At 36.6% G+C, this 13,687-nt stretch overlaps 1 protein-coding gene and 2 pseudogenes across 4 annotated transcripts in view; 1 reads left to right on the top strand and 2 right to left on the bottom strand.

The window, feature by feature from the left end:
- BAG4 (BAG cochaperone 4) overlaps window positions 1-13,568 on the top strand; it is a 35,121-nt gene extending 21,553 nt beyond the window's left edge. For 2 of the 4 annotated variants that reach the window (XM_044762145.2, XM_014831074.3), the window contains 3 exons: window positions 5,691-5,945; window positions 6,507-6,761; window positions 7,505-13,568. In XM_044762145.2, coding sequence (XP_044618080.1) covers window positions 5,691-5,945; window positions 6,507-6,761; window positions 7,505-7,990 — 996 coding nt within the window. In that variant the 3' untranslated portion in view covers window positions 7,991-13,568. The remainder of the gene's footprint in view (window positions 1-5,690; window positions 5,946-6,506; window positions 6,762-7,504) is intronic. The other 2 variants (XM_070500080.1, XM_044762142.2) reach the window with 1 other exon arrangement.
- LOC139039766 (origin recognition complex subunit 3 pseudogene) lies at window positions 788-2,232 on the bottom strand (annotated as a pseudogene).
- On the bottom strand, window positions 2,185-4,441 carry LOC123283277 (origin recognition complex subunit 3 pseudogene; annotated as a pseudogene).
- Window positions 13,569-13,687: the final 119 nt, after the last annotated feature.

Genomic DNA, 13,687 nt, shown 5'->3' with positions numbered 1-13,687 from the left:
ACTGTTTTTTCCCCATTGAATTATCTTGGTATCCTTCTTGAAAATCAGTTGACCATAAATGTAAGAATTTATTTCTGGACTCTCAGTTCTGTTCCTTTGATCTATATGTCTATCCTTATGCCAGTACCAAACTGTTTTCATTACTATAGCTTTGTAGTAAATTTTGAAATCAGGAAGTGTGAGTCCTCCATCTTTCTTCTTTTTCAAGATTGTTTTGGCTATTCTGGGTCCCTTGCATTTTCGTAGAATTTTAGGATCAACTTGTCAATTTTAGCACAAAAGGCAGCTGGGATTTTCATTTGGGATTGAGTGTAAATCAGTTTGGGGAGCAGCATGCATTACTTTTACAGTTAATATAAGAAGATGACAAAACTCCTTAAAGTCATGAGTCACAATTTTTCTCAGCAGTGTTAATTTTTCTGATTTCATCAGTTGATCTTATTGATAAAGATTTTCTTAGGACATGATATTTTCCCCCTTTGTAAAGGAATTTATCACATGTATATATTACATATCTTCAAGAAAGATTCACTTATAATTTAGTAATGACTTTTTAAAAGCAACAGCAATAATGTGAGAGAGCTTTTAGATACAGCACAGAAGCTGGATTCTAAACCCAAAGGTATCTATACAGACACCTGTATAGGGTTAGCACATGTATATTTTCTGGTGGAATATCACGTGGGGATTACACATACATCTTCTGACCAAAACAGACTCCTGTACTAGTATGTGGATATGACTGGTTTCCTTTTTTAAAAATTAAATTTGCCTTCTAGCTGTCACCTCATGTTAGCCTTACTACATGATCATTCTTCTATTTGGCAGGTTTTATAAATCTTAAAAATTCTAATTCAGAAACAGCTCTAATAAACCAAGAATGCATGATTTCATGCTCCCCCCACCCCCCGCGGAGAGTGTGGAATTTACATCCATTTCTTTAGCAGGTGTAAATATTGCTAAGGCCTCTGACCAATCCATGAAGTTGATTAGCCTGCTGTGCTCTAGGTGCAGTCTATGTGCTGTGCAGGTACTGGGGGCAGGTTTTGAAATATAGCTTCCCTCATTTTGCAGAGCTTCATTTTTCAGCTAATAGTAAGGATTGTTGACAGGAGCATGTAGGGCGATTCGTGGAGCAGGGTGTGAGCAGCACTGAAGTATACCATCTCATACAGAGGCTGTCTTTCTGGAGACAGAAGATCTTGTCTCACCAGACTGTTGATGAAGTTTGTGAGGTATTCTCTTCATTCTTTAAACTAAGATTGCTTCGTATTTGGTCTTAACTCCTTCATTTCCATCAAGGACTTCTAGAGGTGAAAGAAGTCTGTCTTCTGAAGCTACAGAGGCATTTTCTTCTTTGTCCTCTGTGTCAGGGCTCTGAAACTGGGCCAGGAACTCGTGTATTTTATTTGCTGTGCTGCCAAGCTACTTCACAGAAGAAGACTTAAAAACTTTGAAACATTCCTGAAATGTAATCATTCATCCTTAGCCAACATCTTTAGCAACTGCAAGGCTAATACATAGTCTTCTGACTCCATGTTCTTTTGTAAACATGCAAGTCTCAGCTCTGTGATCCGTCGACCTAGTGGGTACTTGGGAAAAGAAGGTATGAACTCAGGGGCTGGCTGGTGGCATAGTGGTTAAGTTTGCACACTCTGCTTCGGTGGCCCGGGGTTCACAGGTTTGGATCCTGGGTGCAGACCTATACAGCACTCATCAAGCCATGCTGTGGTGGCATCCCATGTACAAAAAATAGAGGAAGATTGGCACAGATATTAGCTCAGCGACAATCTTCCTCACCAGAAAAAGAAAGAGAGAGAGAGAGAGAGAGAAAGAAAGAAAGAAAGAAATTATGAACTCATGGAGACATCTCAAAATCAGTAAGTAATTTGTATTTTAAACTTGCAGGTTTGATATTGATCCTGAAGTGAGTTCTCTCACCTGTTGTGCAGAAAGCCAATCTCTGATGCCGGGTGTAGTGGAAGAAAGTAAGAATTTTATTATTGGACAGTGCTGAGCAAGGAGAGAGGGCAGCTAACGCTGAAATCTCAAACTCCCCAAAAAGCTAAAAGGAAGGGTTTTTATTCAGGGTTTTAGGTAGGGGAGGGGGAGCACATGGCCTTGCTGGTCGGAGCTTTTCCACCAGCCTGTGTTTGGCCTTGAGACTACTTGCAGAGAGGAGGAGGAGGAGATAACAAATCCAGGTGGCTGTCCTTGGCCATTTGTCTCCATGGCACATAATGAATTCTGGAGCCAGGAAGCCAGAGAGTAAGCAGGGCATGAGTGCTTTGGTTTTAACCCCATATATGCTGGGTTTAATGTAGGGAAACTGATATCAGGGCTGGTATCAGGTTTTCTGGTAATAATTTTGGGTTTTGTTTGTTTAAAACCCTCTCATTGGTTATTAATGCAGTTTGCTTTTCTAAAGCTTCTTTTCCATGTACCTCCTAAAGGATGAAAGGCATTGCATGTTTTCACACTGATTTTCTAATAAAGAAGATATTCTCTTGGCTTCTGGGAGATTACACCACGGAACAATTAGTGCCTGGGACTAGAAATGTTCTAACAAAGAAAACTGAAGTCCTTTTATAACCTTCTGAATTGAAAAATCATGATACAAAAAGATGTTGGTCGAAACCTGTAACACATCTTCATTTAGTTTAAAGGGGAACTGGGTTGTAAAATACAGCTTATTAAGTACCGTGGTCAGGAGCTCCTATGGGACAAAAATTAGAATAGTTCTACAAGTAGAGATATTGCATGAAGAAGCAACTGGTGGATGATAATAGATTTGGCAATTCCAAAAATGACTAGTAGGAGAAATTCAAGTTGTTGTCAACTGCTGATAATTATGAAGTCTTGGAGTACTTTTGGGTGAAGGCTTCCATGTTTTTCAAGATAGCACAATAGGAGTTGTGCTAAAGGAAATCACTTTTTTTTGCTTGGACTGGGTCTCGTTGCTGTTTGATATTCATATACCAAATGGGAAGGGAATCCACTGAGCAGCGTACCGCTTTCTGGGTGAGAACCCTGACCACTTTTCTCCTCTTTGGATTCTGCATCTACACAACATCCATCAACTGTGAAACCAGCGTTGGGAAGTATTTCATGCTGGATAATCTTAACTTGCAATGAGATGCCATATGGTGTGACATTGTTTTGACTTTGAATGCTAAGTCACGTCTACCTTTATATCTAGAACAAGAGCAGCAGTTGAAATTTCTCTGAGTTTTAAGAGCTCCAGTCTCTTGATTTTTTCTGGAGTTCAGAATGAGACTTTTACAGAAATTCGATGACTATCAAAGATTTTTATTTAATTCTTCCTGTAGTTGCTCAGTTTCAGATTTCATCTGTTGCTATGTCAACTGACAAGTTTCAAATCATAGCTTGCTGTCCTCGGACACAAGTTTTCTTTCATTGAAATAGTGTCCTTGGGCCTCAGTGAAGTAGCTGTGGTGCTAGTGGCCCACTGGATTCTAGACACACTTGGGATGTCATGACATTTTTAATTGCACAGAAGTTTTTTTATTATGAAAAGTCACACAAGTTTATTATTAAAAATTTGGAAAATAAAAGGGGTAAAAACGCTCTTCTGCTACCCTAATATATCCATATTTTTGTAAATTTGTTTTCAGCCTTTTCCATATCATGTTTAACAGCTTTAAACTTATTGTACAATACTTTTTTATAAGACTTTTCATTTATCGTGTGTACTTTCTATGTTATAAGGTCAAATAAAAAGAACTCCTTTTTTTAATATTAAGGAAATTTTCAAACACAATGAAAAGTAATGTACTCATCTCTCAGCATCAACAACTATCAATCCATGGCCATCTTGTTTCATCTGTATCCTTGGAGTATTTTGAAGCAAATTTCAGATATCATTTTTTTTCACTTGTAAATACTTAAGTACATATCTTTAAATTATAGGAAAGTTTTAAAAACAATTATTACAATGCCATTATTAAAACTTAAAGAAAAAACTCTAAAAATAATTCTTTACAATCATTAAATACCTGGTTAGTTCTAACAGTGAATTTTTAAGACAGAATAAAATTCCCTCAGTGAACTGCCCATGATCTCCTTAGTCATTCCATTATTCTAGGACATATAGGTTGTTTACAATTTTGCGTGATTATAAATAATGCTGTGATGGACAAATTCATGCCTATACCTTTTTCTTTAGTTGAATCATTTTTTTTGGAAGGATTTCTAGAAGTTGAATAACAGTACAAAAAGTCACATGATGTTTTGTCAAGTCTCCAACTGTGTGTGTTGTATTAAGGGAGTCTTTGTTTAGGCACAGCAACTGACAGGTGAAGACCTTAACAGCCTGCTTCGTGGTGGCTTTAACAAAGGGGTGGTTCATTGTCCTCCTGCTCAGGCACTGCCTTACTGGATCTTCTGTTGCACCTGTCCCTGCATGGAATTCTTTGGCCATGTGGTGATAATAGCCTGTCTTTTGTCCTCTTGCGTAAAAGTATGGCTAAGAGTTTATTTTCCACAGAATTATGACCTCCCTTCCACTTCACTCCATCTCACTTTTTGATGTGTTAGAGTAGGAATCAAATTTGAATTTCATTTTCTTTAGTCACTAACAGTTGTACAAGATATCAGGATTCCTTTTTTTAGTTGAGGTATAAGTGACATATAACAGTATATTAGTTTCAGATGTACAACATAATGATTCGATATTTGTATACATTGTGAAATGATCACCACAATAAGTGTAGTTAACACCACAGGATTCTTTTCTTATTCTTCTCTCTAAAGTGGGAAAGATTATGTAGTCTTAGATGAGTACAGGAAAACTTGATTCTATGTTTTTACCATTTTAAAAAGGTAAAATAGAAATTAATAGAAAACATTAATGTAATCATCTAAATTTAGAGTCTAGCTTTAAGCTTGTTTGGATTACTAAACTGAGGATTCTGGGTGTCAGTAATAATCTGGATAGGTGATTCAAAACTACAATAAGCGATATATGAGTAATTTGTCTGCTGTTATTGTTTGGGAAGCAGAGTGCGATAGTACAAAGAACACGGGCTTTGGAGTCAGATTTGGGTTCATTTCTTGACCTTGCCATAATACTACTAACAACAATGATGTTATAAGTAATTACTGTTTATTGGGCATACTATGTGTCAGACACCATCCTAAGCATTTAATATATGTCATCTCATTTAATTTTCCCAATGACCCTGCAAGATCAGTTATGATCTTCATTTTCCTCGTGGAGAAACTAAAGCTCAGAGAGGTTAAATACAAAGCCTATGGCAGAGCTAGGTCTGTCTCTGTAGTCTTTTTTTTTCTTTCTGTTGTATCATGGTTATTTTCTTCTTTCTCTGGCCATTTTCCCAGAATCTCCTCCCAGTTGGTGGGTACAAGTTCTCTGCTGTTAGGCATGCTTATTGAAGCACTGTTCTGAGGCCATAAATAACTTCATCATTCATCAAAGTATCCTCTCCCATTGTTATGACACAGACTCTAAAGTGATAATCTGAGTTTAGTACATGATATATGATTATAACATATGAGAGAATGAATGCTTCAAAGATTGCTTAAGTAGTTCATGTTTTCATTAATTGTTGATTTCTTTTCTTCCCAAGGTTTTCAAAGTTGGGTATTAAGTCAGGGCATTTCAGCTCTTCTACTCATTCATCTTTTTCTCTCAACTTTGCTCTTAACAGAGTTTGAAGTCTTACACAAATGGAGCATATGGCCCACCATACCCCACTGGCCCCGGGGCAAATACTGCCTCATACTCTGGGGCTTATTACACACCTGGATATACTCAGACCAATTACTCCACAGAGGTTCCAAGCACTTACTGTTCACCTGGCAACAGCCCAACCCCAGTCTCTCGTTGGATGTATCCCCAGCAGGACTGCCAGACTGAAGCACCCCCTCTTAGGGGGCAGGTTCCAGGATATCCTGCTGCACAGGTGAGCATTTTTCTTTTGGGTTTCTATTTTTTAATATTCTATGAGTGATACTATGTTTATCTCTCTGTTCACTTCAAGAGGTTAGGTTTATATTAATATTTTATGAATGATACCATGTTTATCTCTCTCTTCACTTCAAGAGGTTAGTTTATATTTTTTAATATTCTCTGAATGATACCATGTTTATTTCTCTGTTCACTCAAGGGGAGTTCTAATATGTCTTTATTTATGCTTCCTTATAGCATATGGGTCCACTTATTTTATAGTATCTATGGGGCAGACCTATGCTATGCTTCAGCCACTGAATTTTAGGCCCTATACCTTCTGAGTTTGAGTGTCACCAAATTTGCCCCTGGTATCTTTGGAACCAAGCTTTTTTAGGCTTGGAGAAATTATTGCAACTGATTAGAGCTGCTACAGTTTAGCCCAGTAGCAGCTAAAGTATACTCTGTTAAGCAGAGAGGAAGCATCTCAGAATCTGTTTATATTAGAATGTTTTCATTACTTCTGTAAGTTTTGTTTTCTAGCAATGACCACCATATTTCCTCCCTCTCAATCTAGAACCCTGGAATGACCCTGCCCCATTATCCTTATGGGGATGGTAATCATAGTGTTCCACAGCCAGGACCAACTGTACGACCACAAGAGGATTCATGGGTGTCTCCTGGTGCTTATGGAATGGGAACCCGTTACCCCTGGCCTTCAGCTGCGCCCTTGGCACCTCCTGGGAATCTGTACATGAATGAAAGTACTTCGCCATGGCCCAGCAGTGGCTCTCCTCAGCCACCTCCATCACCACCGCCCCAGCAGCCCAAGGTAGGAGACCTTCTAAACATTGTTCTTTTGATGCTTGGGTAATTAAGAGAGCACAACACAGAACTTTTCTGCACTGGTCTCTGTTAAATGGGGAGTAATACAAAAAGTGGTGACTGTTACCTATAGTTTTACCTAGCCAAGTTTCCTTTTTTATTTTTTTTTAAATAGACTTCATTTTTAGAGCAGTTTTAGGTTCACATCCTTTTTTTAAAAGACAGGAAAATGTTCATTTACTGTTTGTCGTAATACTCTGAATGTTAAACACCATCAAAGATTGTATTTTACCTCAGTCTATAGACAAGACAAAACTAATGTGAAATTGTATGGCCTAATCAAACCATAGACTTGAACATCATTTGCTTTTGGCTAGGTTCCTTTTCAAGATCTGTCTTAAGGTTTTAACTCTTTAGGGGAAAAACTCTCTAATTCCTATTTATTAAGTCACTGAGTGGATTGTGAGGTGGTAAGGGTTAGATTATGAGGTGTTCCTGATGATGACGTGCCTCCGGGTGGATTCCAGCCATTATTCTCCGGAATTCTCTGCCTTTTGCTTGACAGTGCATTCCCTTTTATCTTTTTAGGGCTGTTTTTCTCAAATGATTAAGGAGCGAGGTCCAGTTTTAGTGGTGGGGAAGCTTTTCATGTACCTTCCCGGTCAGGTGAAAGATGTGGGCTAACAAATCTGATGTTGATGGATTCCCATTAAAACACCTTTTTTCCCCTCTTTGCTCTCCCACTCCAAGGATTCCTCATATCCCAACAGCCAATCAGATCAAGGCATGAGCCGGCACAGCTTTCCTTGCACTGTCCATCAGTACGAGTCCTCGGGAACTGTGAACAATGATAATTCAGACCTTTTGGATGCCCAAGTCCAATATAGTGCTGAGCCCCAGCTGTATGGTAATGCCACCAACGAACATCCCAGCAATCAAGATCAAAGTAATAATCTTCCAGAAGAGTGTTCATCTTCAGATGAAGGTACCCCCCCAAGTATTAAAAAAATCATACATGTGCTGGAGAAGGTCCAATATCTTGAGCAAGAAGTAGAAGAATTTGTAGGGAAAAAGACAGACAAAGCATACTGGCTTCTGGAAGAAATGCTAACCAAGGAACTTTTGGAACTGGATTCAGTTGAAACTGGGGGCCAAGACTCTGTTCGGCAGGCCCGGAAAGAGGCTGTTTGTAAAATTCAGGCCATACTGGAAAAACTGGAAAAAAAAGGATTATGAAAGGATTTAGAACAAAGGGGAAGCCTGTTACTAACTTGACCAAAGAACTCTTGATTTTGGTTAATTACCCTCTTTTTGAAATGCCTGTTGATGACAAGAAGCAATACATTCCAACTTTCTTTGAAGTAAAACTTGAAAAACTGGTAAAGGACTTGGAAGAACATTTTAGTTATGAATTGTTTTCAGTTTTTAGACCAATGAATGTAATAGGGAACTGTGGAGTTATCAATATTGCCAAGTAGATTCACTCCTTAAGAAGTTTATGGATATCTGCAAGCTGCTTCTTATCAGCAGGAAGGAAATACACGTTATGTAACAGGCTTAACAGAAACCTACCAGATGAGGCTGGATATAGTCTGAGACAAACAGGCTCTGTTCTTTTAAACGTCTGGATTACTTGTCACATTTTTGTACATTGTGACTGCTTTCAACATACACTTCATGTGTAAATTACAGCTTGGACTTTAGCCTTCTTGGACCTCTGTTTTGTTTTGTTATTTGCAGTTCACAAATATAGTATTATTCTCTACTTGTTGGTACATTTTGTAGTAATATGTTTAATTCAAGAGACTGTATTGACAGCCAGATAGTATGGCAATCCTGAATGAATTTTTATCTTTTCACCACTTGAATATATTGCAATGTATGGTGAGTTCCTGAGGTAAACTGTCTCCTTTTTTGTATAGATCATTGGTTAGAGTTTTACCACTTCTACTTTTCATGTTAATAGTGAAAGGTGAATTTGGAAATGGCATGGGCATAGGAGTGAAAATGTTTGTAGCCATTTTTCTTTTTTGCTTTTTTATTGTATTTGGATAAAGATCCACTTAAAAAAAATTTTTTTCCCTCTTATTTATCTTTTCACTACTGCTGCTTCCATTAGGGGCATTGTGATAGACACAGATGAAAAATTAAATGCCACGGTGAGTAGAAATAGTAACTGCAGAAGTAATATGACTATTTGAAAAGACTGTTCTCCATCTAAAATATTAGTTTCACCATCAAGATCCCTATGAGCAGATTTCAGCTCAGTTTATAGTCAAAAACAATGAGGGTAAAAGAGGAATCATGCTCAGGGAATGAATCAGCCATAGCTAGAGTGGGAAATTATTTTCTTCTTTTAAAGGTAGATTTGATGTTTATTTCCCTAAATTGCATAGACAATATTACTTGTTTTATAAAAAAGATTCTATTACCGTTAGTAACAGTCATTTTAGAGCCAAATTTAAGGAAGGGGTATTTGAAGGGGTCTTAGCTGCGCTTGCTTGGGTAGCTCTATGCTATCGTATAGAAGAGATTTAGGTTAAAAACTTACTTTTTTACATCTGAAGTGAGTTCTAGTATACAGTATCTGTTATTGGGAAAACAGCTGTTTCTTAATAAGATATCCAAGTGATGATTTTTTTTTCTAGACTGCCAGGCCTATTAGTGATAATAAATCTATCAGCCTTCTCTTCTTCTCATAAACAAAACAAAAACAATTCAAATATATTATATGATGAGAAGAAATGGAGTAAAAATATTGGCTGGGTCTTATGGTTGGGGTGAGTATTTTATGAGATAATATGGTGATACTTTTATTCTAGGATTTTTATTTTTGGCTGAATATAGGAATGTTAAAAAAGACTTTTCTATGAAAATTAGAAAATTGTACTTGAAACTAAAAATTTACAAGAGGAAAAACCTTACAGCTAAGTTAATGTAAACCAGTGAGACAATGACTAATTCAGGAGAGAACACTACTATTTAACTGAGTGCCCAAGATACCAGTTTCCATGAAGACTTGAGATATATATATACACATCATGCACATATATACATATGTGTGTGTGTATGTTTTTTAAAGTTATTTTTTTAAATTTTGAGATAATTTTAGACCTGAAGAGTTGTAAAAATAGTAGTTTCTGTATACTCTTCACTCAACTTCCCCTTAGTTAACATCTTACATAACCATAGACCATTTGTCAAATTAAGAAAATAGCCTTGATACAATACTGTTAGCTAAAGTAGAGTTTAACAAATAGAGATTTTCTTAGTCTTTTCACTAATGTCCTTTTACTGTTCCAGGATCCAATCCAGGATCCTGCGTTGCATTTAGCTGTCGTCTCTAGTTTTTCCCAGCCTGTGACAGTGTATCGCGACACTTGATGTTGTAATGTATTTCTGGTATTGTTAACCTTAACCACTACCTAAGGTGGTGTCTGCTAGGATTCTCTACTGTAAACTTACTATGTTTCCTTTGTAATGACTAAATATTTGCTGGAGATACTTTGAGACTATGCAAATGTCCTGTTTCTGCTTTAACTTTTGCCCACTCATTTTTGTGTCCGTTGGCAGATTTTGCTTGTGTCTGTTACTACTGTGGTGTGCTAATGGTGATTTTCTATTGCTCTAATTCTGTCTACATTTATTAATTGGAATTCTTCTGTAAGGAAAGGTTATCACTTCTGGATTTATATTTTTAATTATAATAAGATATTCAGGATAAGTACAAACTTAGAACTTAAAAATGTAAACCATGTTAAAATGATTCAAATACCAATATCAGAGAAAGGAAAATTAAGTTGGTGACCTGTTTCAGAAACAATAATGAACTTAAAAAGGAAAATAGTATTTAGGATTCGTGGATTTGGTTCAGTTTTTGACTTAGTATTGACCTTAGACTGAATTCAAAATTTTCTTGAAATTTCACATCTGGACTTTTTTAAAGTGTCTAAATTTATATTACTTTGGGGATAGTTTTTGTCAAAATCTTGAATAAAGTTACCCAGACCTGGCATGTTAAACACAACTATGTCTTCTTTACAATAAGCCACTTTTGTTCCAAATATAACCACTGATATAAAAATATTTAGGCAAATAAGCTCTAATGAAGTATCTAGGGGAAGACCTATGCTTTATGCTTGTCTCTACATTGTTGGTTTGGAATTCTTTTAAATGCTTTCAAAAATAGGATTTTGAAAACAGTTCTTCAGTTGGTTAATGTAGTACTGTTAAAGGTAGGCAGGTTTTTTAAAAAAGTTGAAGAATATAAATTAAATTGGCATTTTAAAAAATGGTTTTTTGGGGATAGATAGTTGATGAGTGGAGTTTTTCATCTTTTTCTTTTTAAAAAAGTCATGAGTTTAAAGAGTCAATTCTGTGGAACTTATGAGTTTAAAGATTTAATTCTATGAAAAGGAGCATTCTCCTCCCACTCCCATTTTTCCTTCTATAAAAGCAACCACTTTCTATTAAGTTTTTTAAAAAGTTATCTACATATTTTTAAAGATTTTATTTTTTTCCTTTTTCTCCCCAAAGCCCCCCGGTATATAGCTGTATATTCTTCGTTGTGGGCCCTTCTAGTTGTGGCATGTGGGATGCTGCCTCAGCGTGGCTTGATGAGCAGTGCCATGTCCACGCCCAGGATTCGAACCAACAAAACACTGGGCCACCTGCAGCAGAGTGCATGAACTTAACCGCTCGGCCACGGGGCCAGCCCCTACGTATTTTTAAATAAAACAATTGTATTATTTCTTCTTGATTTATCAATTTTAGGTCATTCCTATTGATTTTCTACTATAGAGGATGAAGGCTTAGGTTTCTCTCTTCTGTTGCTACCATACTCACATCTCAGTCCTCATTGCCTCAATTTCTCAATCTAGTTATATGGTAATTTTGTTGTACATTATTATAACTATGTAAAGCTAATCAGAACGCAGTCATGTAGTAAACTGTGATTACTTTTCCCTTTCCTGAACAATTCCTTTTTTCCCTGGACTTAATCGTGTCTTATTTATTTTGTCTGCTTATGTACTTATGACTAATTTGACCTCAAACCCTCTAGCATTTGTCTAAATCTCTTAAGATGCCCAGACACATATTTTATCCATTTCAAACTCCTGAAGAAGTCTATTCTGGAGGTTTCTGACTGGAGAACTGGTATGTTCCCGGGGCATGCTGTTATTCTGGGATCTTCAACTCATCCTGGGGATTCTCTTTGCCTCTCCTGTTGGTTTCCTGTTTTCTGTACCTGTCTTCCCTTGCTTAGTCTCTTCCCTCATTTCGGTAGAGTCTGTTCTCTAGTAGCTTCCTGGGTGCATGGTAAATAATTTTTTTACATCTTGCATATTTGAAAATGTGTTTTCATGATCCTTTGTATAAAACACGATTTTTCTCTCTGGAAGCTTATAAGATCTTTCTGTCCCCTCTGTTCTGAAGTTTCCCAGCAGTATAGCTTTAGTATGGGTCTGTTTTTGCCCATTTTGCTGGGCACATTTCCTACTGGAAACTCATGCCCTTAAGTCCTGTGTAATTTTCCGTCTCAACCTGTTAACTCCTAATCTCTGTTAACTCTTCCTAGAATTCCTGCTATTTCTGTTATAGACCTCTTAGACTGGTTCTTTGATTTACTTTTCTCTGTTTCATTTTTTGCCTTTTTGCTGCACTTTGTGGGAGATTAACTCACCTTTAATCTGTAGCTCTTCATTGAGTTTTATATTTCTTCTATCATCTTTTTTAATTTCTAAGAATGTTTTTTATTCTCTATGTTCCTTTATGGGATTCTGTTTTGTTTGTGGTCGGGGCATCTTATATCTCTGAGGATATTAATGATAATTTCTTCATGCTTTTTCTTCTTGAATAATGGATTTTCTCCAAAGTAGCTTTTTCGTTTCTTTTTTGATCTCCATCACGTTAGAGATTTCTCAGATGCCTTTTGGTTCTTGGTGTGTTTTTTACAGTGTTATTATGTTGGAGACCCAGAATTGTTTCTAGAAAATTTTTCCTGACTATTCTGTTTAATTATTTTTTCATAATCTTTCTTGGAGGAGGATAGCTATTTTAAATCTGAAATTGGAAGGGGAGATTATCTGGATAATTCTTCACTCCTGTGTGAGAACAGGAGGGTTTTATATTTTATGTGACTTTTCTCACCACGAGTAGTGGGCACATATGTTGTAATAAAATGTGAGGCAGAGGAGGTGCCAGCTGCTGAGAGTGAGGATTTAGGGGTTTCTGGGGCAGGGCACATTTTCTCTCAGCCAACCCTTAAATGTTCTTTTATTTGCAACATATACTTTATCTTGGTAAGCTAATGCTGAGAGTAGTATTGCCAGAAAAAATACAAGACTACAGTTACATTTCAATTTCAGATAAACAACTACTCATCTTTTAGTATAAGTATGTTCCAAATATTGCATGGGACACACTGATACTAAAAATGATTGTCTTTCTGAAATTGAAATTTAACTGGCAGTACTGTATCTTTTAAATTAAAGTTTTTATTTTGATATAATTGTAAATTCACATGCAGATTTAAGAAATAAAGCAGAGCTTTCATGTACCCTATTACCCTCACTGGTAATATCTTGCAAAACTTTACTGCAATGTCACAACCAGGATATTGACCATGATACAGTTAAGATACAGAACAATTCCATCACCACAGTTTCTCCTCCTGTTGACTTTTCATAGGCATGCCTGCTTCTCCTTTCCCACCGTACTAAACCCCTGGCAACTACTAATCTGTTCTCCATTTCTAAATTTTGTCATTTCAAGAATGTTATTTAAGGAGAATTGTACAGTATGTAACCATTTACAGTATGTAACCAAACCAGATTGGCTTTTTTTCCACAGAGTATAATTCTCTTGAGATTCATACAAGTCATTTCCTGTATCAATAGTGCTTTTTTATAGCTAAGTAGTAGGCTATGATAT

The sequence above is a fragment of the Equus asinus genome, chromosome 27 (genome assembly GCF_041296235.1).
Source record: "Equus asinus isolate D_3611 breed Donkey chromosome 27, EquAss-T2T_v2, whole genome shotgun sequence".
Classification (NCBI taxonomy): Eukaryota; Metazoa; Chordata; class Mammalia; order Perissodactyla; family Equidae; genus Equus; species Equus asinus.
Note: the sequence above shows the minus strand (reverse complement) of the source record. Positions and strands in the feature narration are given on the sequence as shown.